The following is a 24,454-nucleotide window of genomic DNA, read 5'->3' on the forward strand; positions in this document are numbered from 1 at the left end:
CTATCTCCATGATGCACCAAAGTTCCTCAATGCACTTTGGGAAAAATTCTGGATTAAGAGCCATAGACCAAGGTCATAAGTTTACAAAAACTGCACCCCAATCTTAATCAACTAGTGTAATCAACGTATGCCATTGATCACAAGAGAGAAAGGAATGAGGGAGTGTGAATGGTTCAACACAAACTATCAACACGAGTGAGCTACCAGAAGAACTGAAAACCACTGATGGTTACTAGTGTCATATTTTGATAAAGATTTTCCCCCCCATTCATTAGTTTATGGGGAACAAACTGAATCCTCTTGGATAGAGTAGTTCTGCAACATTACCTGAAAATGAATCAGTTAATACTTTGTAGGATCATGACGAGCATAATTCTATAGATGAGGCCCAGTTATACCTCTATATGTTCAGAAAATTGGTTTATCTTTATTACCCTGACCAGTAGTGAGTTTACAAAGGGTCAGTTGAAATAAACTACATAAGGATTTGTATATCTAAATTTATACACATCACAGAAGTTTGTTAAAAAAAAAAAGTCATGATTAACTTACATGGAACAACAGCAAGGTGTGTGACTCAGAAAAAGACTCAATCAAAAAGTGGTAATGCAATACGAGATTCTGAGGTACAAAAACAGAAAAAAGGGACCTTAAAATTTCCCTCAAAAATTGGAAGTCAAATCATGAGATAAGTACAGAAGGAAATTTTTAAAATTCCGATGCAAAAGTTAGATTACACCAGATACATTAGTATAAGCTAAGAGACTCAAAACAGGGCAATGGAAAACTGAAGTGTACTTTTTCCCTTTTACTATAATCTTTAAAACAATCTTTTTGTTCTTTGGTCTTAGAACCTCCCCATCCTTCGGGCTTGAGGCTTGTTAAAACAAGCCTCCTCCTGCCTCAAGGTTCTCTGATCTAAGACCTCACTATCCACTGGAAATTTGGTTTGGAAATTAAAACCAAGTTTTGTTACTACGACAAGTATTTCAAACAGGTCACATTTTCCTCAGGACCCAATAGCTAAACAAACAGAGCCTTGTTGAAAGGGCAGATAAGACCTTATCCAAGTAACACAACAGCCAACCATAAAAGTATATCATTTTCTACTCTGGCAGATCATCAAGTTTTACAAGTAGGAAGAGCGAGAGCAAAGTAAACCTACAATTCTCACCTGATTTTCTTGATAAACAATACATTCCTCCATGTTATATTTTTATGCAGTTATTTGGAGATCACTTTTAAAGTATATGAAGCTCCTTTTGTACAGAAATTTAGAGATAATGTAAGCAATGGTAATGGCAGTCAAAATTGTGTTTATACTAACAAATAACATGTGAAATACATAATTATTTTTAATACTAGAGGCTGCATTTTGCAGACCTAAGGGCACAGGGTTCAAAATTCATAAACAGGAATAACAAAATGATGGTAGCAAAAATCCAAAGTAAATTAACACAGGAGTTTCTGTGATAAAGCTAGTATACCATCTCTTCTCTCTCCCAAGCAAATCATAACAAATTTAAATATCTTACACTGAAAGAATGAGAAGAGGATGTTATGGATTTTTCCTCCTTCATTTGCCTCAAATTCTTCAGACTAGTTCAGAATTAAGAATTTACTCAATAAACAACAATCACCCAAATCCATGAATAAAGAATTTTATTCTCTATCTCTTGAAATCAGCAACATATACAAAAGGGAAATTTGCAAAACTAATGGCTTCAGGATTTAGCTATAAAACATGCACACCAGTATATCTTCCACACTGAAGTTTGAATTTAATGTAAATAATTGGCACCATAGAATATGGCTATGTGCATTGTTCATAGAAATATAGTGAGTGCTGCTCCTTTCTGTGAGAGATTTCATATGATATGGCAAGTTGATTCGCCAATCTTAATGTTAGAACAATCTTTCTACACGTCATTCCTTTGTGTGAATGGTCACATTTTAAGCTCTGAGCACAGGGCTCTTGCCTTATCATCTTTGTATTCTCAGTGTGTAGGACACAGTAGGTGCTTAATATATGTTAAGTGAAACTGAGAGCCTGTGATATCTCTTCTACTGACTGGTTTTGGGTGGGAACTGCTCTATGAAAGACCCTTACCTCCCCTTAACAACACAGAAAAGCTAACTAATCAGTAGGCAAAATAAATAAGCACACTTCTGTCTTGCTGCTTTTCCTATAAAAAGATTACTAAAGGTCAATAATTTAAAAGGTCTATTGAAAACTATTAGTCATTAAAAAACAAAACGCAAGAAACAAAAAGTTTTTTAGCAAACAGGTATCAATTTAGAAATTGGTGGCTGTTTACATCTTGTCAGTGAGGACTGTCCTGAATAAATACAATTTCAAAGTTATATCCCATTAGCATTCACCAGCAAAAGGTACATCTTTGTCTTCTGTATAAAACTTAATTCTGAAAGAATTAAATCTGAACTATTGTTTTTAGACTTAAAACACATACTCCTACACCTCTGGACCAACTTTTCCCACTACTTGCAAATATTCAGCACCCATCAGCTTACTCAATCACAACACAATGTACCACAAGGTGGATTTGCTTTCTTGATTTGTGCTTCCCCTCCCCCTCTTGAATTTCCATTGATGCCACAGGAAAAACTGCATAGTGGGCAAGGGGAAGTGGGGAACGGTGAAGCTACATAGTGAGAGAAAAAGTCCAATTTCTGAAAAACTGAAAAAGACAAAGATATAAGCAGAAAATAAGTTCCTACTTAAGTAAAAAACAACACAGTCTTAAAATTTTAACTCCTTTGGATCTAAAAATGAAAAATGTCTGTTAGTGGCTGTAAGTTATTACAAAATGAAGGAATACCTTTATAGGCATTTTCCCAAGAAATCAATAAGCGTTTATTAAGCACCTTTTATGTGCTGGACACCATGCTAGGTCCTTAGAGAACAAAGAAAAAAAATCAAAGTCTTTGCCCTCAAGGAGCTTACATTCTAAGGGTGAAATAACATATACACTGATAAGCAAATACAAAACATAAATAACATAAATACAAGCTAATTTCAGGAGAGCAGCAGGGAGGCTCAAGAAAGGCCCCCTTTAGGAAGGAGGCAATGCTTGGCTTCAGCGGAGAAAGAAGTCAGGGATCCAAAGAGGCTGAGATAAAGAGGAGGTGCATTCAAGGCATAGATGTCTGCCTGTGTAAAGGCAGAGACAAGAGATGGAATGTCTTGTGTGAGGAATAGCAAAGAAGTATTTAGCTGGACTACAGACTATATGAAGGTAAATAATGGGCAGGAAGTATGGAAACGTAGACATAAGCAAGGCTGTAAAAGGCTTGAGTTCCAAAAGAGAAAACTGTATTTGACCATCGAGACAACGGGGAGCCAAAGTAGCTTTTTGATATGGGAATGGACATGGTCAGAGCTGTGTTGTAGGGTTATCAATCTGGCAGCTTTGAAGAGGATGGACTAGACAGAGAGTGGACAGACTTGAGGCAGGGATAGCAACTAGGAGGTTACTGCAGTAGTCTAGGCAAGAAGTGACAAGGGTCCAAACTAGGTTCTGACCCTGCGAGCAAATCCAAGGGGATGGATGTGATAGATATTACAAGAATAATTAATAAAGCTTAGCAGCTGACCGGATATATTGGGTAAAGGAGAGTGAGGAGTAAGAATGACTGAAGCTGAGAATCTGGGTGGCTAGATGGGTGGTCATGCCCTCAACAGAAATAGGGGAGTTAGAGAGAAAAGTTTGGCTTTGGCAGAAAGATAATGAATGGCTTTGAACAGGCTGAGATTACCAAAAGGTAAGAAATGCCCAGAACAGAGCTGCAGGGTGCATTCCCACTGAAGGGGTGGAATATGGATGATGACAAACTCACAAATGTGACGAAGAAAGATCAGAGAGGTGGGAAGAAAACCAAGAGCAGTAGCATGAAAACAGAGAGAAAAGAGAATCCAGTGGGAGATAATGTTCAATAGATTCAAATGCAGAAGATGATTTTTAAAAAAGGACCCTGCCACTTGATAATTAAGAAAGCAACAGTAACCCAGGGGAGAATGATTTCAGTCGAGTAATGAAGTCAAAAGGCAAACTGCAAAGAGTGGGACATGAAGTGGAAGCAAGAAGAGATGTCTTTTTCTAAGCTTTTAGCTGCGAGAAGGAACAGGTTTATGGAATGATAGTTTAACGCCACATGGGTGCTCCTTAAGATGTGGGAAGGCCTAGATATGTCTGCATGTAGCAGGAAAGGAGCCAGTAGATTGGGAGAGACAAATTGAAACAGCACTGTCTGGAACAAGATGACGTAGGCTCAAATCCTGCTTGCATCACTCAGCCACTTGTACGACCTTAAGTGAGTCACTTAAAATCTCTGGGTTCCTGTAAAAGGAGAGGGTTGGCCTAGATGGCCTTGTTGCCTTCTCCAGCTCTAAATCTATTAAGATTAGAGAGAGAGGGTGACTTGTGAGGGCAATCTGTGGAGAAGACGGGAGAGGAGATCCAGGTTACAAGTGGAGGGTTTAGCCTCACAACAGCATCTTCATCGGAGCGTAACAGCATAAATAAAAGGAGAGGATGAAGCTGTATCGAGGAATTTTGAGAGAGGAAAGGAAGAGGAGCTCAAGAAAAAATGGCCCCTTTTCTCAGCCAAGTATGAAGCAAAGTCCTTGTCTAAGGTGGAAGGAAAGGAGATAGAGGTGAAAGACTTGAGGAAAGAAGAGGTTTGAAACAGCTGCCATGGACAAAGCCATAGTGAGTCAATTAAGTTATGCCTTGGTTCAACAAGGGCCAAGTTGAGATGGATAATACAATTCTGTAGTGGATCTGATCTATGCTGTTGCAAGATTTCCTCCAGCATGTAACAGAAGCCACAAAGGAGATGGTGGTGGTAAACCCAGGGTCTGAGTCTGACGAGCCATGAGCAGCAAGGGATTGGAGAGAAGAGGACAGTGTCAAGTTGAAGTTATTAGCTACAGGGTTAAGATAGGGAAAGGAGAAAATAAAGTATTTGAATACCATTACTGAACATGCTTAATACAATACGTGAATAAAAATACACAATAGAAACCCTGTAATAAAATCTATATACATTTCATTGCTGGATTTTCAAAAGCAAAAAGACAAATCAAGAGATTTCACCCAAGTACAAATTCTCTATTATGAAACAATACTAACAAATATACTTTCAGCACTTTTCATCCTTACTAAGCCCTTTAATTTGTGAGGCATTATTGCCATGTTCACAGACAGCCAAACGGAGGAAAAGACAGCTTAGTGACTTGCTCCAAGCCACAGGAGATCAACAGCAGAAGAGGGATGAGAACTTGATCTTCCAGTCAATGACAAAAACATGACATGTCTGATTAGAGGAGAAGGCTACAGCTTCTCAGGTTTACCGTAAGATTAGATTTTACACAAAACAGGAATGATAATACCTGGACATGATGCCAGAACTCTTCAAAAACCGTGAACACAACAAGCCCAAGAAGACAATCTGCAAATGTATGTGAACAGTTTTGGGGGCAAGAAACATCCACAGCTATTACATTTGCCTTGAATACTTTTGTTTTTATAGAAATATTTCAGGTACAAAGTAGACAAGGCTTATACCCTTCATTAAGTTTGCCTAGACAAGGGGTGGGGAACCTGTGGCCTCAAGACCACATGTGGCCTTCTAGGTCTTCCGGTTCAGCCTTTTACCTGAGTCCAAGTTTTACAAAACAAATCCTTTATGAAGAGGAATTGTTCTGTGAAGTTTGGATTCAGTCAAAGGGCTGCACTTGAGGACCTAGAGAACTACATGTGGCCTTGAGGCCCTGGCTTAACCACTTAAAGTTTAGGACTTTCCAATCCCATTTCAAAGAGCTATCTGGTAATCTTCGTATTTGAAGCAAATGTAGTATAAATGTAATTTTTGATAACTTTCTTCTAGCTCTTTGTAGGACTATAATGTATTATCTACAGTTTTCATTCTGTAGTACTAAAATCCGTCATAATTTAAGGAAAAAGACAAGAGTAGCAATTCACAAGACTAGTAATAAAACGGTTTAGGGAGAAATTTACTTTTCTTGATGGTAAATTGAAAAAAAAACTTTAAAACTGAACATCAAAATAATTATTACTATCATATATTAGTAATTTTATTTGTCAAATGAGACTGATCAAATGTGACAAAAAGTTTCCGGACCAATAAAAATAACCTAATATTCTTGAGATCCTCCTTCATGAGTTTTATAATAATAAACCATGATGATAGTTTCCCTGATATTCTTTCATGAATGCTCACAAAATATGCAGAACAAAGGAGCTTCAAAAGATAAAGTGTTAGGTCCCTGAAGACATTCGTGGATTTTACCAAATACGCAAAAGATCTGTATCAGATCCTTGTATGAGAGCTCCCTCCACCAATTTACCTCAGTGTATCTCAACTTAACTTTGTAGAGAAGTGCTAGGAAGTGGTCACCTGAGGAACACAGGGGTTAAGTGACTGCTCCGGGGTGTGACAGTGAATAAAGACCAGAGGCAGTCCATGACCCCAGTTTTTCCTGATTCAATTCTGCAATGCTGCCTCTCTGCTACACAGTTCTTATTGCAATTTTTAAAAAATAATTTTTAGTCAGCATCATGACTTTTAGTCAGCATCATGACAGCAGTTTCAAAGTTGGATAAGAACTTCTTCCTTAAAGCTGCAGGTATGAGGTAGATTCAGTATAAAGAAAATATAAAGCAGTCTGTGTTCACATCATTTTCTCAAATTCTATACGACATATACGTTAAATAAAACTCGTCCACAAGTTTCAATGATAAAAGAGACATTAAAAGTCTTGATCAGCAGAACTCAGGCTTCAGCTTCCAAACACCTTCACCATTCAAACCTCGATGAAACGTGCAAAGATTTCTTAGCAGTTCTCGAAATACACAAGACTGTGAGGTGGATAACTTGGATTCAAACTGCTGCAGTATCTCCTGCGTGCTTGCCTGTCCATCGACACGGGCCTGGAAGGCTATGAAGTTCCTCATTTCTACCAAAAGGTCATCATGCTCTGTTGCAGTAAGGAGGGGGGCAGAAGCCTGCTGAAGGTTCACATTTTCATTTTCTGTTCTCTGTGGCAAAATAAGATGGTTTCTAGTTCTCATTTTAGCTAATAGTGATGATGAAGCTAAAGCACCAGATGAAGATTCTCCATCTTCTGTTTTCCCACTAAAATGTGTTCCAGGGGTATTTTTTTCATCTTTCTTTAGATCAGCATCCTAAAGAGAGAGATTTTTAAATGAAGTTAAAACTTGAAGGCAACTGAATCAGTTATTACAAAACATTTTAAGTTGAATTCAAAATGCAAAAAGCGAGCTAAATGAAAATCAAAATTACTGACTTTACTGTTTAAGTAGACAGCAAGCCAAAGTCCATCTGTGTTCCTAAGTGTGATCACAAAACTGGAGTCAAATCCAGCTGATACTGGAATTTTCAAATTTAGTTCCACAGAATAACCATGTCCCTAAACTACAGCTATTTTAAGTACTGAATTTTGGAACCTGGAGTGCCTGTATATTAAGCTTCAAAATTATCACTACTAATGAAGTTAGAATGGTCAAAACATATTTGGTGTTACAGAAACAAAGAAAAAGTCATTACTTTCTGGAAGCTTTTGACCAGCTCCTCACTGTGAATTATATTCAATATATCACTTTTAATAATCCTTGGAGGGTTTCTGCCATCTTGTCTGAAGTTGGGGAACAATCAATATTTTACAATGATAGTCATTCATGCAAAACACTTAGGCTCTCCCATCAATACTGTTCCAAATACAGGCCACATCCCTAAAATTAGATTTCATTTAAGTGCAAAAAAAAATTCACACCCATTCACTAATAAATAATGACTAAAAAACACAATAATAGAACACACTTGGTTTTGTGTAAGTAAGAGTCTAGAAAAAAGTGGGGTCTATATGCAAAGCAGGAAGACTAACTCCTCATTTGAGGTCACCAAGGATGGAGAAAGAACAAAAATTGAACACAAATCTCTATTTTCAGAGCTATCTTTGGGGTTTGGTAACTTTAGTTTTTAGACTATTGATCCGAGGATGCTTGTACCAACTTATCTTTCATACAGCTGACAAAAGTACTTGCGTGAAAAGTACTCTAAGCACAGTAACAAATTTAATGATTTAAAGATCAAGTGATTTCTGATCCTCAATATGAAAAAGTTCTGTAAACCGTCAAGCACCAGACAGATGTAAGATATACTATGATGTACATGTACTGATTCTAAAAATGACCAAGTGGAACATTCTCACTTATGTCCCATCAAGTCCCACATAGGTACAATGGGTGCATTACCTGACACTTCTCTTTTGTAGACTTTGAAGACGACTGTGGAGCAGGCAAGCTAGGATTCCTTTTCTGCCCAAATCTACTCCTAAACAAGAAAAATGTTTGCATTTAGTGTTTTGAAGCCAAAATATTCAAACATCCACTCCCACCCCCCGCCAAGGTTTCCTTTAGGAAATTTTTCATTTCCCAGGTTTGGGGGGTAAGGGGGAGAGCAGACCACCAAGTCAACGTCTACCCTAACACTCTTGATTCCTACGTGGCCCTGCTCAGACATCCCTCTTCTGCTCTGTCATAATATTTTATCCACAATCAAATAGGGGTTATTAATTAAATCTGTATCCATGGTAGCATCTAAATTCAATGTCTGCTCTGAATTTTTAGATTAGGGATGCTCATGTAACAGAGCACACAATCTCACCAATTGACCAACAAGCATTTATTAAGGGCTTACTATGTGCGAGGCACTGTGCGAAATTATATAAAGAATATGAGAGACTAATGCTAGATCTATAGGCCTGGGAATTATTTTCATAGAAATTATAATTGTACCTATGGGCTGAGATCATAAACTGAGACAGTATAGGGAGAAAGGAGGAAAAGACCTAGTACAGAACTCTGAGGGACACTCTTACTGAGCAAGGCATAGATTAAGACACAACACAGGAGACTATGGAGTGGCCAGGCGTGAAGGAGGCAAGAGAGGAGAGAGTATCTAGAAGAAAGCAGTTAATGGTGTCAAATGCTATTCAGAAACCAAGAAGGATGAGGACTGAGAAAACGCCATTAGATTAGCCTTAGCAATTAAGAGATCACTGATACCTATGGAGAACAGTTATAGAAACCAAATTGCAGAGGGTCTGGAAGAAAACGAGAGGAAACAAAGTAAAGGCACTGAATATAGATACCTCCCCAGGAGTTTAAGGGAAAATAAAGGAAAGATAATAAGAGAATAACCAAGGGGCATGGTGGGACATAGGCTGGGAGCGACTGGTATGTTTGTAGACAGCAAGAAAAGGACCAGTAGATAGTGACAGGCTGACAATTAGAGTGGGGGTAATCTCTGCTGGAAAAGATAGAAAGGAACAGACTCAAGGGTATATGTAGAGGGGCTGGCCTTAGAAGGGTCACTTGCTCATCATAGACTTCAGTGGAGAAGGCAGTGAAGGATGATGTCAGAGGCACATGAGATAAGGAGTAAGGGAGGGAACTCTCAGCATACTGCTTCAATTTTTTCAGTGAAATGAGGTGAAGTCCTTAGCTGAGAGGGAGAGGGAAGAGGCAACATCAAAGGCAGGGAATCAACTAGGGAGTATGAGGATTGCCTTGCTACAACGAAAGTCCAGTTTACATCAGAACAGCTGATTATTGTAAATTGGTTAATGTTCTTACAAAATTTTAATTAATTATGCTCTAACTCCTGTCATCCCTTTTTAATGAAGAAGTGTTCTTTTTATGTTAGTTTCTATATTGGGGAAAGGAAATAAGTCAAATAATGGAATAAGCATCCTAGCTGCTCCAACCCTAAAGTATGAGTTAGGGGAAAAGTGAGTATTCACAACCCTACTTCTCAAAATCACTCCCAACCAGTCTAATAATGGACCACATATGGTCAACTCTGTTTGGAAGACACATAATTTTAAGAGGAACAATTTCCACATTTAGGGTTCACATACAGTGACATGAGATGATTATGAATTATCTTTCCAATGAGAATATGTTTCTAGTGTCTGATAGGTTTGGATGACTGAACCTGATAATGGAGAAGAAGCATGGTACAGTAGAAAAAGCCCTAGAAATGGAGTCAGAGGACCTAGGTTCAAATCCTGCCTCTCTCACTTCCTGAACCTCTTTCGGTCTATTTCTTCATCTGTAAGAGAAGGGGTTGGACTAGAAAGCCTCTTAATCTAGGATCTGACAGATCCTATGAGTAGTAATGACATCTTACTTTCCTCCAGCTGGTGCACCTGACAGACCATTACTGCCTGTCCAGGTGGGCACACCAGAGACAGCACCCAAACACCGCTGACGAGACATCTTCAGCGCTTTCAATGCATCCTGGGCTACTCGATTTGCCTCTGCCTCCACTAACACAAAATCCGGACTGGAAGCCTCCATAATAGCATCATGTTTCATGACACTGTGAACTCCTACTAGTGAGACAAACCAAAACAGCAAATTGAAATAAAAGCCCATGCTTGTACAACCGCTAGTTACGGTACTGGCCATTTTCAAAGGACAGGTAAAAGTCTTACGCTTGAATTATTTTTTCATTCCCACTAAATAGTTTTATTTAATAATTTCTTTTTAAATGAATTTTTAATCTCTTGCTTTTACATAACATTTATTTCCCAATACATCCTGCTCCCACCCAAAGAGCCATCTCTTTTAACAAAGAATAAAAATAGAATGAGAAAAAAAGTTCAGCAAAAGTAACCAACACATCAAATATGTTCAACAGTTTTATATGCAGTATCTCAAAATTCTTCAGGGCTGTTTGGCCATTATAATCACACTTCATTTACATTTGTTTATTTTTCCCATTTTTTGTTGATGTGATCACTGTGTAATTTTTTTCTCCTGGTTCTTACTTCATTTTGCATCAGTTCATAAGTGTAGACAGCACATTTAAATAGAGTATGCCTCTAGGGAAATCTATTTAAAGGTGAACGCTTATTGAATATTGTGTCCCTTTTAATAGTTTTATTCATTAAATTAAGGAAACTAAAACATTTAATTTTTAAAATCTAGCAACTAAACTTTATTTTTGAAATGCAAACTTAAAATACCAAATTTTGAGACATCCAGCACACTCTGTATACATACTTAAGATTTATGCCTTCCAGTACTCTTTACAGTCATACTTCATTACAGTGAAGTTTAATAATTTCTAAATGATACAGAGAACACTTCTGAAGGATGCTCTATGATTAGGTTCCTAATGCAGCCCCTGACCTGTTGTAATCAATTTATTGTGACTTTTTTCTCCAAGATGCTTGAATTTTTAAGTACAGAAAAAACAGGGACCTTGAAAATGTTTCTCTTCCTATACTGTAACATGTACATTAAAAGGTAGAAATATTTTCTCTAGAGAGAAAAATGAATACAAGGAATACAAATTTGATTATTCCAATAACTCTCCTGGATGCTTTAGTGGCATCAATATGAATACCAATTATTTTATTAAGTTGTAAAACATTGACCTCACCTGAGGTTACTGAAGAATAGGCAGTCTTATTTGTACTACTATACTTAAGTTTTTTAGTGAGATTTTTCAGTTCTTCCTTCTCCTCTTTAAAATCAGGAAATCCATTATCACTTCTAGCTCCTACCAGTATGACAAGATTCATCTTCTTTATCTCAAACCCTCTTCCTACTTTTCCGTTTCTAATCTGCTTTGGACTGGGAAATCAGTGAACCAAGCTTGTTATAAAAGTGTGTCTAAAGTTACAGTAAAAAGGTTATGAGTGAAGGCCCAAGGACTGGTCAAAGGCCATTTTACTTACGTTTGGAACTTTAGCTATGTTCTGGATACCTGAGATTGGCAAATAAGTGAAAACAATGAATAACTAAATCTAAAACTTTAAACTAAATCTTAATCATTGGTAGGTTGCAAATTTTTAAAAAACATAAAAAGCTGTCATTTAAAATTAATTTCTGAGATTAAGTATAACATGAAATAAACTGATTACTATTTTTCATACAGCATCATAACCATTCAAAGAACCAGCTATCTCTGTAAACGTTCAGTTTACTGCTTTGAAGCAAAATCTAATTTTTCAAAAACTTCCATTTCCTTCAAGTCTTTAGAAAGGATTAAATTTGTTTGTTTTTTTTATTTGAAAATTGCAACTACTTTCAAAGACAGAGAAAACTAAAGTATAGAAGGGGGAATATTTTGGGGTTAGGGTCTGCACAATACTTTCTGCTACAAACCTAGATAATAAAGAAATTGCTTCCATTTTCTTATTCTGGCATCCCTATGGAATACCCAATGAAAAAGATTACCTGATCTTTTGAAAAGCTTTTCCAGAACATAATCATCATTTTTTTGCTCATCTTCTTCTTTCTCATCATCATGTTTCCGGTACTGTTTTTGTCTAACTAGGTATGGGATACGTGTTCCTTCAAACTTGGCATCTTTGGAATGTTTGGGTGTGTGAGAGCTCTGCTTCTGCCCTCTGTGCTTTCCAGTCTCCTTTCCTTCCACGAGATGATGCTTTGTTTTTGACTTGTGTTTACAGAACTGGTTCTCAGTCTGCTCACTCTCAAGGCTGAGATCCGGTTTGGCCTGTGAGCTTCTCTTCTCACAAGGAAGGTCTTGCTTTGTATCTAAACCATCACCACCAGCTGTCTTGAAGTTTTCAGTGATACATGAAGAGTTTAAATCTTCCCCACTCCCTAAAATCATTACAGTCTTTGAAGGTTCATCTGATGTGGAAAATGTATTTGTGTGTGCACATTTATCTTCTACAAGATGAGCTTCAACACTCTCCACTGAAAGGCTGCTTTGGTTAAAAGTTCCTAAATTTAAACCTGCTTCTTTATCCTTATATTTTTCTTGAGATGAGCCAGCCATGGCTTCGGAAACGTTGGCATCAGATAACATGCTGCATTCTGGAGAAACATCTGCTTGATGCACACCTTCTCTGTCAGCAACAGGAGAGAAGTTTTGAAATTTTCTTTTCAAATGATGTTTAGGTGCTTGAACATCTGAACCAGTTCCTAGTTGATGGATTTAAAAAAAATTGTTCATTATATTGCATGAATTAGGAGTATAATGCTTTTAAGTGTAATTATTTCATACAATACCTGCAAAAATAGCACTAGTTTCAGTGCCTTGAGATTCGTCAGGACTACTGAGAGTAAACAGCTCATAAAGATCATTGGACTTGAAAAAACGTCTTTGTTTGGGATCTTTCAGTATTCTGTTTGTTAAAAACTGCTTGAAGATTTGCCTAAAAATATAGGAAAAAAATACAATTGGTATAAAATAATATCTAGCTACACCTGAGTACATAATCCTTAAAATGCAATAGAAATCTACAATAATTTTACCCAAAAGAGGTCTAAAGCAATGGGAGAGATGTGTTATACCCAGTTACATTATTAACTACCACAGTCAATTAACTTTAAGAACGTCTATTGTAACACCAACTATATTAATGTAATAGGTAACTGCTACTCATTATTTAGATTCTAAATAGAAAATAATTTTAACTATAATGAAAGGTTTTCCAAATTCAAAGAATTTTTGAATTCTAAGAAGCAAAATTTCAAAACATGAGGAGCCACTATAATTATGAGCTGAGGCAAGATGGTGAAGTGTCTATTGCTCAGTATTTCTTTACATAGCTTCAGAGCCATGCTTATTTTAAGAGGACCAGGCAAAATATACTAGGATCCTCAAGTGTTCCTTGTAAATACCAATACTTCAGCATTTAGACTTTCTGCTTTCTTTAAAAAAAAAAAATAATAATTGTACTTTATTTACACATTTATTTTCTAAAATTTTGAGTTCCAAATTCTCTCCTTCCCTCCACCCTGCCCTACCCATTGAGAAAGCAAGCAATATGATACCCATTATTCATATGAAGTCATGCAAAACATATATCCATATTAGCCATGTTGGGAAAAAAAGCAAGAAAAATAAAGAATGTGAAAAACAATCCATATTCAAGAGTTCATCAATTCTTTATCTGGAAGGGGAAAGCAATTTTCATCATGAGTCCTTGGAATTCTCTTGGATCACTGTACTGATCATAATAGCCAGGTTTTTCACAATTCATCATTACAATATCACTGTTGCTGCATATAATATTGTCCTGTTCTCACTTCACTCTGCATCAGTTCATGTGTTCCTAGGTTTTTCTGAAACCATTCCCCCTCATCATTTCTTATAGCACAATAGTATTCTGTCATAATTATATACCATAACTTGTTCAGCCATTCCCCAATTGATGGGCAGCCCCTCAATTCCCAATTTTTTTGCTACCAGACTTCTTGCTTACTTAAAGAGGCGACTCATTCCATAGAAAGGAAGTGGACAGCCAATGGATGCAAATTAATCTTAAGCTCACATGTGAGCTACTTCTTTTGAAGTTTAAGAAGGAATAAAAATTTTCCACTTCATATGCATCTGTGAAAATAATAGAAAAGCCTCATTTTGGCTGTCCTTTTAAAGAAGAGAAAATATGAAGCTAATCAAAAAGCACAAAAACTCAAAATCATCCAAAGGGTACAATCTCCACGATGAGGGGATTCCCTCCAGTGAGAGAGAAGGTAAGCTATTTATGCCCAGACATACTGATTAACCCTTCTCTTTTACTGGCTCATCATCCGAATCTCAACCCTTATCTGTGAGTATTGCTCCTCAAGGGTCTGTCCCAGGGTCTCTTTACTTTTTCTACACTATTTCCATGGGTTATTAATTATCTTATATATAGATAGATAGATAGATAGATAGATGTGTGTGTATATATATGTATATATACATATATATGTGTGTGTGTATATATGTATATATGTATATATACATATACACACACACACACATACACACACATATGCATGTATGTATACATCCAACCAAACTATTTTGTATTTGATTGCATTTATTTTCTTCATAATTATCCCATATATAATTACATATGTATTTGTTATCTTGCCCATTTGAATATGAGCTCCATTGAGAGTACATATCATTTCATTTTTTGTATTCATATCTCTAGCACCTCTCATCATTCCACCCTTCTCTACCAATTGCTTGCCTGGCCTGCCCAGGGAAGGAGAGAAAGCCACTGTACCTTGTATCCTGCACCTGCCAGCCCAAGCCTACACCAGCATGAATGCCTCTCCTATCCCTTCTTTTTCAGCTACACATTGCTAATCTCTACCTGAACTCATGCCTCAGTGATTAACAAACTCCCACCCTATCATATACTCCCCATCCCAGTGTTTCAGAACCCCATCATGCCAACTTTCTTCTCTATCCCCTACTACCAACTTATTCCCACACCCATCCATTCAAGCTCCATAACAGCCCATTTTAAAGTTACCTATCCCTTCCACTGCATTCTTGGAGATGTCAACTCCATACTAACAAACTTGTTTTTTCCTCAAACCACTTATAAATAGAAAACTCACCTCTACTGCTGATACAGCTTCTCTGACTACCCTTTCCAGTAGTGGTTGCACTTCCTGACTCACAGTAGAGGTGGAAGAGTTTTAACACTTGCTTCCATTGGTACTTTCAGGCTCTACCTCTATGTCCAACATTCAGGATCTCTCTTCCTTGGAGGTTCACTCAATCCACACCATCCATTTAAGATTCTGTAACTGTTGTCTCTTGACCTCCAGTATTCTCTCATTTCCTCAATGAGTTCAATGCCTGGCTCACACTCTTTCCTCCCCAACACTTGCCCTCATACTAAAGGGACTTCAATATACATTTTGATTCTACTTCAAACACTCACTTACTCATTCCTCACAATCTAAGCTTCCACCCCATAGCTACACAAGAAATAGTCATATTCCTGGACTCTGAAACTCCCTTATTTGAACAAAATATGTTGTCATTCTACCTTTGCCTTGTAACTCCTACTCCTGTTCTTTGTCCTCACCATGGCCTCCAAACCCTCCAGACCATCATTCCTGCATTGCATCATTCCCTTCCCCATCCCGACCCCTTGGTAAACCACTTCGATTCTACACTGTCATCCCTTGCCCCCTTATCCTGTCACCTATGACCCGCCAAGCCTCAGTCTTGGATTACTCTAACCAAATGCTGCCTTCACTCCTATTCACATGCTGCTGAACAATAGTGGAGAAAATAATCACAAAACAGTGCCGAGAGAGTTCACTACAAGTTTATGTTACAGAATCTTAACTGGGTCCTCCCTGAAGCAAAGCAATCCCTTTACACTCTCTGATCAATTCAATACACCATTCATCACAGCATGTGGTTCAAACCTTTCCATCCCTCCTCATGCCTCTCACGGCACCACCTCCTCACACTTTCTCAGCTGCAAACCTTGCTTCATAGTTCATGGAAAACGTGGAGACCATTTGCTGAGAACCTCCTTTTATCCCCTCTTCCTCATCACATATCACTCAGATGCCTTCCATCACTCTCTCCTCCTTAATCCATCTCATGTGAAGGGGTCACTCTTCTCCTTGTCAAGGTAACCCTGCCGACATGCACAAATGATCCCATTTCATTCCATCTTCTCCAGCAGATTTCCCCCTCTATCACTCCTACTCTCTCACTAAGCTTCAATCTCTCCCTGTCTCCTGGTTGCTTCTCTACTTCTTATAAGCATGCTTGTTATGTCTCACCCATCCCCCAACATCCTCACCTGATCTGTCCACCCTCACTACTGTCCTATATCTTTCCACCCTTTTGTGGCTAAACTCCCTGAAAAGATCATCTGTAACTGCTGCCTATACTTCCTTTCCTCTAACTCTCATCTTAACTCTGCAGTCTGGCTTCCAAGCTCATCATTTAGCTGACACTGCTCTCTCCAAAATGACTAATGATCTGCCAAAGTTACCAACTACCAAATCTAACGGACTTTTCTCAATTCTCACCCTGCGTGTCTTCTATCCAATCCGTTTCCAAGGCCTGTCAATTTCACCTTTGCAACATCTCTTGAATATGCCTCCTTCTCTCCTCTGACACTGCTCTCTAGTGCAGGCCCTTATCACCTCATGTCTGGACTACATTGTAATAGCCTGCTGAGGGCCCGCCTCCCTCAAGTCTCTCCCCACTACAATCCATCCTCCATTCAGCCACTAAAGTGATTTTTCTTCTTCATAAAGGTCCTCTCTAGAGCTGAACCTGCCATGCATTCAAACTCCATTGCAGAGAGCACAGCTCCAATGGGTTAGTTACATAGTTCAAATGCCAACACACTCTTACCCAAAAGACTACTTTATGGAGGACTCACACATACTAATTGCTCACATGGTGGTCAGAACGAGTGGTATAAGGACACTGTCAAGGTATCTCTGAAGAACTTTTGTATTGACTGTGAGACATGGGAAACAAAACCATCCCGCATGGCGTGCCTGCAACAAAGAAGGCACTGTACTTCATGAGTAAAGTAGAATCATAAAAGCACAAAGGAAACATGAGCTGCATAAATCTGGAGGCACTTCCACTTGGGCCCGATCTATGGCAGGGTCTCAGAACTCATACTGGTCGGATCAGCCACAGCTCAATACGCCAGAGCCTGATTCCAACAGTGTGATGTCACTGGTCTTCAAAAACAAAGGACAATAACAACAAAATTACTTTCTTGAAGCACAGATCCAATCATTTCTCTCTCTTCCTCAATAAACTCCTGTGGTTCCCTACTGCCTCCAAAAACAAATACAAAGTGCTCTATTTGGCATTCAAAGCCCTTCATAACCTAGCCTCCTTCTACCTTTTCAGTCTCCATACACCTTACTCTCCAATGTGTTTCTTCAATCAATTGACACTGGCCTCTAGGCTGTTCTCCGAACAAGATGCTCCGTCTCCTGGCTCCTGGTATTTTCACTGGCTATGCCCCATGCCTGGAATGCTCTACCTCCTCTGTTCTGACTACTGACCTCCTTGGCTTCCTTTAAGTTCCAACTAAAATCTCATCTTCTGCAAGAACCTTCCCCAGCCCTTTTGAATTCCACTGCCTTCCCTCTGTTAATTATTTCCTATTTATCCAGTACATAGCTTGCTTTGCATACATCGTTTGCATGTTATCTTCCCCATTAGACTGTAAACTTCTTGAGGGCAATGACTGTTCTTTGCCTCTTCTGTATACCCAGCACTTAGCACAGTGCTTGGCACATAGTGAAGGTTAAATAAATGTTTACTGACTATCTGCAGCCTTCGACAATGCTGATGACCCTCTTCTCTAGGTTTTCATAACACTGCTCTCTCCTGGCTCTGCTCTTACCTGATTGTTCTTTCTCAGTCTCCTTTGCTGGATCTTTATCCAAGTTGCACCTATTAACCATGCGTATCCCTGAAAGCTCTGTCCCAAGCCCTTTTTATTCTCCCTCTTTACCATTTTGCTGTGATTTCATCATCTCATATGGATTTAAATATTTTCATGCTGATAATTCCTAGATCTATTCATCCAGCCCTAACCTCTCTCCTAATCTTCAGTCGTGCATTTCCTACTGCCTACTGTTCATCTCAAACTGGGTTTCTGTAGACAGCTTAAATTCAACAAGTCCAAAAATAAAGTCATTATCTTTCCCCTTCTTAATTACTGTCATAAGCACCACCATTCTCCCAGTCACCTCATTCTCTCCTCACACTCCATCTCTTGCCAAGCTCTGCTCACAATACCTTCATAATACCAATCTTACACACTCCCTTCTCTCCTCTGACCTTGTGGCCATCACTCTATTATAGGCTATCATCATATCAATGTCTCATGTCTGGACTACTGCAACAACCTTCTGACTAGTCTCCCTGCCTGACGTTTCTCATCACTCCAGTCTATTTTACACTTAGCTATCAAACTGACCTTCCTTAAGCACAGGCCTGACCATGTCACTCACCCACCTCCATTCAATAAACTCCAGCAGTTTCCTATCAGCTCCAGGGTCAATATAAAATCTGTTTGGCTTTTGAAGCCTTCAGAACAGACCTACCTCCCATCTCTTTACTCTTCTCCCTCCCCCCATGCACTCTGTGATCCTGTGACCCAGGTCTCCTTGCTATGCCCTGCACAAGACACACCACTTCCCAACTCCAGGCATTTTAACGAGCTGTCTCCCATGCTCGGAGTTCTCTCCTTCTTCTTCTCCACCTCCCAGCCTCCTGCTTCCTTCAAGTCCCAGCTAAACTCCCACTTTCCGTAAGAAGCCTTTCTTTCTTGATTCTACTAAATGCTAGTGAATTCCCTCTGTGATTATTTCCAATTTATTCTGTATACAGTTGGTTTGATCATAGCTATTTTCATGTTGTATCTCCCATTAGGCTATGAGCTCCTTGAGAAAAAGTCCTATTTTCTGGGGGGGTTTTTGTATCCCTTGTACTTAGCCAAGTGCTTGGCACATAGGAGGTATTTAATAAATACTTATTATTTATCCATATACTCCCATAAATCCACCATACAGTGGCCACTCACTATGCTAAGAGATTTTCCTTTCATTTTCCTTAACCTCTCAGGATGTCCAATCATTTATCCCTCAATCTTATGTGACCATCTCACCTTTTTTTTTTTTTCCCAATCAAAATTTCCCTAACAAACAACCTTTACTCCAGGTCTTCTTCCAAGTTTCAGGCTTGTTATAGATGGCAGCCTGCTCATATCCATCCTTCTGCTGTCTTGATATTTATTTTTAATTCTGCACAGACTGTGCCTTTCCATGGATGGGAGTTTGTTTCAGGGAGAAATATGGAGTCATTAAAAAAGCTTTACAATTTCCCAATGGCAACCGAGCCCAATATCTTCCTCTTAGTTTAATTCTGTCCCAACTTACTATCTATTTTTACTGTCTAGTCAAAGCGTAACTACATATCATGGACGATGTCAACATGTTCTCTATCCAACTGCTTGTCATAATATGGACAATTGTCTTCACTTGATTTTTATTATTTGGATGGTTAGCCTCAAGTCTTTTAAGTGGTTATACACTTCCAAGGTATATCTACTATGTTCCAGAGTTTGATGCAAACAGTACAAGGTGATATGTAATCAGGACTATCAGGAATTTACTATCCTTATAAAATTCCTCTTAAACTTGAACTTCGAACCTCATCTCCTCCATGTTGATGGAAAACATTGTCTCACTATTTAGTGTACCTACATCTACCTATTTATGCCCCTATTTATCAGAGGGACAAACAAAATTATTTCTGTTGTCATATTTTCCAAAATATCACAAATAATTTTGATGTATGGATGAAAGACTTTTTGGAGGATGAGAACCTTTAAAGTGGCATTTTGCTATATCGAATAAATTATTTTTTATAATCAACAAAAAGTAAATATAGCAAGTGGGTATTTTCTACATTCTTCAGTCAATATAGCAATTGAAAAGATATAGTGTATTATGGAGTAATACTTGCAAAAACTTGCCTGTTCTCTAGCATACCTGCCACTGAGGATGCTCTCAATTTACATGTAAATAACTCTCATAAAAACTTCACGTAGAGGGAAAGGTAGGTTTATAGACTGGTAGTTACTGACATTCTCTTGCTCATTTTGTTTTGTTAAGATGTGAGGGTTTTAGTTTTTTTGTTTTTTTTTTCAGGGACTTGATAACTCCCCCTCTGTAAGATACTTTGTGAACTAATCCTTCACTATCCTCACAACTGTGACACCTCAAACCACAAATTTCCTCTATGGTCAACTTGTTCTAATTCAGCTGCTTTTCTCATCTTTTGTTTTCTTCAGTGCTATTCCTGATTCTGTGATGACAGAATACAAGTGTGGTGGCTCTACTGTCCTTGACAGTGAAAAAGTGTGTTATAAAAACGTTTGCAGATCTTTTCCATTTTCCTTCTGTTTGTTGTTCTTCGATTTTAACCCTTTAAATATAAACATGTAAAACTTCCTAAAACCTTAAAGACCTAATAACTGTTTCAAAAAAGTAGAAAGACATTAAGATGACACAACCTGTTCCCCATCCCCTTTTAAATTCTGGCTAAGCTGTGAATTGGCGCAGTCACTGGAAAACAATTTGAAAAGCAAACTGAAATACTAAAAAGTAGCTAAATTACCCATGTTTGTTACCCTAGAAGGTAACTAAAAGGCATATACCTCAAGGAGGTCAAAGACAGAGGAGTCCTATATATACCAAAATATTCACTGTACTGCTAATTGTGGTAGCAAAGAACTGGAAACAAAATAAGTTCCCATAAATTAGGGAATAACTAAACAAATTGGACTACATTAATTCAACGACATATTTTTGGGTCATAAGAAATGAATGTAAAGATTTGAGGAAAAAATCAAGAGACATACTGTTCAAACAGCAAACAAAACCAAGAAAAAATGCATACAATTACTAGAGCAATGGAAAGAATAAAATCAATGGAACAATGTGTAATTATACTGACAAAGCCTGGCTTGGAGAAGAGCTGAAAAAAAAAAAATCTCCTTCCCTTTATTGTAGAGGTAGAGAACTATGAGAATAGAATACCACATATACACAGTCACAATTAATATACTGGCTAGTTTTACTGCTCTTTTTTTTTCCCTTCTCTTTTGAAATCTTTGTTAAAAGGGCAGGCTTGTGAGGGGACGCATGTATTCAAAAATTAATGTGACAAAAAATTAATTAATTAAAAAAAATTCTGGTTCAAAATACTGGTAGATATACTTTTGATTTGATTCCAAATATAACCAATCAAGTTAGATAACATTATTAAGAAAATGATTGTTGATTCTGCTGACCTGTGATAAATCTTTTCTTCAATGGTACCTGCAGTAAGGAGCCTATAAACAGTCACTTGTTTCTTCTGGCCTATTCTCCAAGCACGCTCTCGAGCCTATTACAGAAAGATAACATTTCATCTTAACTAAGACATAATTCAAAGACAAGAAGTAGTGTCCTTCCTCCCATTCTAAATTTAAAACAACAACATTTGAGAGAAATAAACAGGCCTAATTACCACAAATAAAGACAGACAAGTTATAAAGCTAAAACTGCTTTATAAACTGCTACATTATAAGCTGAAACGTGCAGTTCAGCAATTCAAAATTTTATCAAGCATTTTCCACTATTTAAAATACAGTAAATATACCAAAATATTACATTAATGATGAATTTATCTGACTATATCATTCAGGTAGAAAATATTTTCCCAAATGCTAAGATAATTGTACACAGCCCCCAAATTTCATGAAATATTGCTGTCCTCAAAGCTCAAACATAATTACTAGTACTCTACACCAAGACATGCACATATTTAAACATAATTACAAAAACACATATAGAAATCTGCACAGGCACTTAGTTCATGCCATACTGCTTATAAAATTAACTTTAAAAAAATAAGCTCCTGATTTTTAACTTTTAATCGGAACCTAACAAACCTGTGTGTCCGTACTGGGGTTCCAGTCAGGGTCATAAATAATAACTCTGTTTGCTCCTGTCAAGTTGACTCCTATACCACCCACACGAGTGGTAAGAAGAAATACAAATATGGAAGTGTCCTGTAAACAACACAGAAACCATTTAATATTTAAACAGAAAGTTAGTTACAGATGATTAATAATTTTTTGCATACTTGTCAATATCATGTGGAATTTTGGCAATGTGTATTATAGTAGCTGTGTTTTATTTTAATAACTAATAAGATCTCACCTCATTGTATCTTGTTATAAGTGGCTGTCTTGAAGCTATTGTAGTAGTACCATCCATCTTGAGGTAGGAATATTCTCGTGCTCTAAGAAATACTTCAAGTAAATGCAGCATCTGTAGGGGTTTTAATGAAATAATACATAATAAATGCTTGTATTTCTCTATGAACATCTCATCTCTTCCATTCAGAAGCTCAAAGGTAGACAAATACAACCTTTGCTCTGTTGAGAGAGACTTATTGCACTATTTCTTTCAAAAAATGTTTTATGGATGTTTTTATTTCTTATATCACCTTCACTTCCAAATATGCTCTTCCCTTCTCCATTACTCAGTAATACAGCCCTTATGACAGAGAATAAAAAAAGTGTTCCACATCCATAAATCCTCTACCTTTACAAAGAAGGGAGGTAGTTTTTATGCCTCAGGTATATGAAACAATAGCATTCTTTCACTATTTATTCTAGTCAGTTTTAATGAAGAAAACTGCATTTATTTTGTTTGGATTATACCCTCCCTTCTAAAGTTGTATTCACAGAACTTAATCTTCAGAAATCATGAGCTTATGGTATGGAGCTTGAATACTCACCTGTCTTGATTGAGAAAACAATAACACTCGATGACCCTGCTTGTGCCATATTTTTAGCAAAGATTCAACCACTATCATTTTTCCAGAGCGTTTCCAGTAGCCAAACTGGTCAGATTCCTCTAATTCATCTTCTGGAATACCTTTTATAATCTTGGGACCTCCAGAGAAGAGATCAGGGTGGTTGCATATTTTTCGTAATGCTACAAGTCCTGAAAAAACCTACAAAACAAATAAAATTCTCAAAATAATATATTTCCTCACGCTGGTATTTATACAAGAAGCAAGAGCAGGCAGATGTTAATATACAGGAATATTATTTCTCAGCATCAAAAGTCATTCTTCTCAACTCATGTTCCTTTCCTACATAGACAATTCCTACCTTTTGCTACCAATTTTGTCAAATTTCATTTGCTGTTGCTTAATTTAGAGCCCCACTTCATTTCTGAGGTGCCTTTATTGATTTGTTTCAGTTTACAGATGCTTGAGCATGCTATCTAGTGGCAAATGAGGGAAACTACATCCTGTTTTCTAAAAGGGCAGTAGTAAGACAATGGAATGGTTGTGACTACTTTTACTTATAAGGGAAATTAATCAAGGGGGGTAAAGGATTAAGTTTAGAATTCCTTGGATATATTTAAGAGACTTGGGCCATGGAAATCATTCCCCCACTAAAAAAAAATCATAGGCAAAGCAATGTGGTACAGCAGAAAGAAACAATGGTCTAAGAATCAGGAGACCTAGGTTCAGGTCCAACTTTGTCACTGGCTCACTGTGTGACCTTGGGAAAGTCTATAAAGTAAGGGAGTTGGACTAGATGATCTCTAGGCCCTTTCTGACACTAAGATGCTAAACTGTATGTTTAGTGTACAGCTAACATTAATTTTAGGTCGAATTTATGGCATAGCAAAGCTGTATCCTTTATGTGCTATTCACAAACACACACACATACATATATACATACAACTTATAGTACGTGAAGGCTCATTATAAAAACAACATATTTCCCACTCACAACCTGTATGAGCCTAAGCAAATTGCTCTCTCCCTCTCTTTGTGGGTCTGAGTTTTCTCTTATATAAGACAGGAATGAAGATGGGCGGGCTGGATAACTTCTGAGATTCCTTTCTAAATCAAGACTCTTATCCATTTCATAGGTACAAGAGAATAATTTTATAGCTTAAGAGCAAAAGGCGTTTTTAAAAATTGTATCGTTGATTTTATAATGTGCTATTAGTTATATTTATAACACTTT

At 37.6% G+C, this 24,454-nt stretch overlaps 1 protein-coding gene across 4 annotated transcripts in view; it reads right to left on the reverse strand.

The window, feature by feature from the left end:
• Positions 1-5,737: 5,737 nt before the first annotated feature.
• Positions 5,738-24,454, reverse strand: part of ERCC6 (ERCC excision repair 6, chromatin remodeling factor) — a 103,256-nt gene continuing 84,539 nt past the window's right edge. For 3 of the 4 annotated variants that reach the window (XM_027861133.1, XM_027861138.1, XM_027861148.1), the window contains 9 exons: positions 23,203-23,421; positions 22,620-22,730; positions 22,349-22,468; positions 21,707-21,801; positions 13,122-13,267; positions 12,318-13,034; positions 10,258-10,462; positions 8,319-8,397; positions 5,738-7,229 (listed from right to left, as the gene is read on the reverse strand). In XM_027861133.1, coding sequence (XP_027716934.1) covers positions 6,807-7,229; positions 8,319-8,397; positions 10,258-10,462; positions 12,318-13,034; positions 13,122-13,267; positions 21,707-21,801; positions 22,349-22,468; positions 22,620-22,730; positions 23,203-23,421 — 2,115 coding nt within the window. In that variant the 3' untranslated portion in view covers positions 5,738-6,806. The remainder of the gene's footprint in view (positions 7,230-8,318; positions 8,398-10,257; positions 10,463-12,317; positions 13,035-13,121; positions 13,268-21,706; positions 21,802-22,348; positions 22,469-22,619; positions 22,731-23,202; positions 23,422-24,454) is intronic. The other variant, XM_027861142.1, reaches the window with a different exon arrangement.

The sequence above is a fragment of the Vombatus ursinus genome, unplaced genomic scaffold (assembly GCF_900497805.2).
Source record: "Vombatus ursinus unplaced genomic scaffold, bare-nosed wombat genome assembly UNPS02000749.1, whole genome shotgun sequence".
NCBI classification, from domain to species: Eukaryota; Metazoa; Chordata; class Mammalia; order Diprotodontia; family Vombatidae; genus Vombatus; species Vombatus ursinus.